The sequence below is a fragment of the Phaethon lepturus genome, unplaced genomic scaffold (assembly GCF_000687285.1).
Source record: "Phaethon lepturus isolate BGI_N335 unplaced genomic scaffold, ASM68728v1 scaffold45831, whole genome shotgun sequence".
NCBI lineage: Eukaryota > Metazoa > Chordata > Aves > Phaethontiformes > Phaethontidae > Phaethon > Phaethon lepturus.
This window is the reverse complement of record NW_010519291.1, coordinates 691-1,026: the sequence shown is the minus strand read 5'-3', so window position 1 is coordinate 1,026 and position 336 is coordinate 691. Positions and strand designations below refer to the sequence as shown.

The 336-nt window shown below is 61.9% G+C and overlaps 1 protein-coding gene across 1 annotated transcript in view; it reads right to left on the bottom strand.

The window, feature by feature from the left end:
• KCNJ10 (potassium inwardly-rectifying channel, subfamily J, member 10) overlaps positions 1–336 on the bottom strand; it is a gene marked incomplete at both ends in the record, with an annotated part of 1,033 nt that overhangs the window by 309 nt on the left and 388 nt on the right. Inside the window, one exon of the mRNA XM_010296993.1 lies at positions 3–330. Coding sequence (XP_010295295.1) covers positions 3–330 — 328 coding nt within the window. The remainder of the gene's footprint in view (positions 1–2; positions 331–336) is intronic.

Here is a 336-nt window from a genome sequence, read left to right as displayed (position 1 = left end):
CCACGTGGTAGAAGGTGAGGGGCAGGATGAGGAAGGGGCTGTCGGAGGACGTGTCCACCTGGAAGTCCACGTTGACCTGGTTGAGGCGGACGCTCTCGCCCTCCTTGGTGAGGTGGGTCTGGAGGAGCTTGCCCGTCACCTGGCAGCCGATGAGGAGGCTCTTGCGCATGTTGGCCACGCGGATCATCAGGCAGGTCTTGCCGTTGTGTTGGGCCACCACCGCGTTTTGGCTGAACTTGATGGTCTCGGCGCGTTTCTTGGGCCGGGCGATCTTGGCCAGGAAGGTGCCGGTGATGAAGATCTCCATGATGGTGGTGAGGACCAGCTGGGTGATGA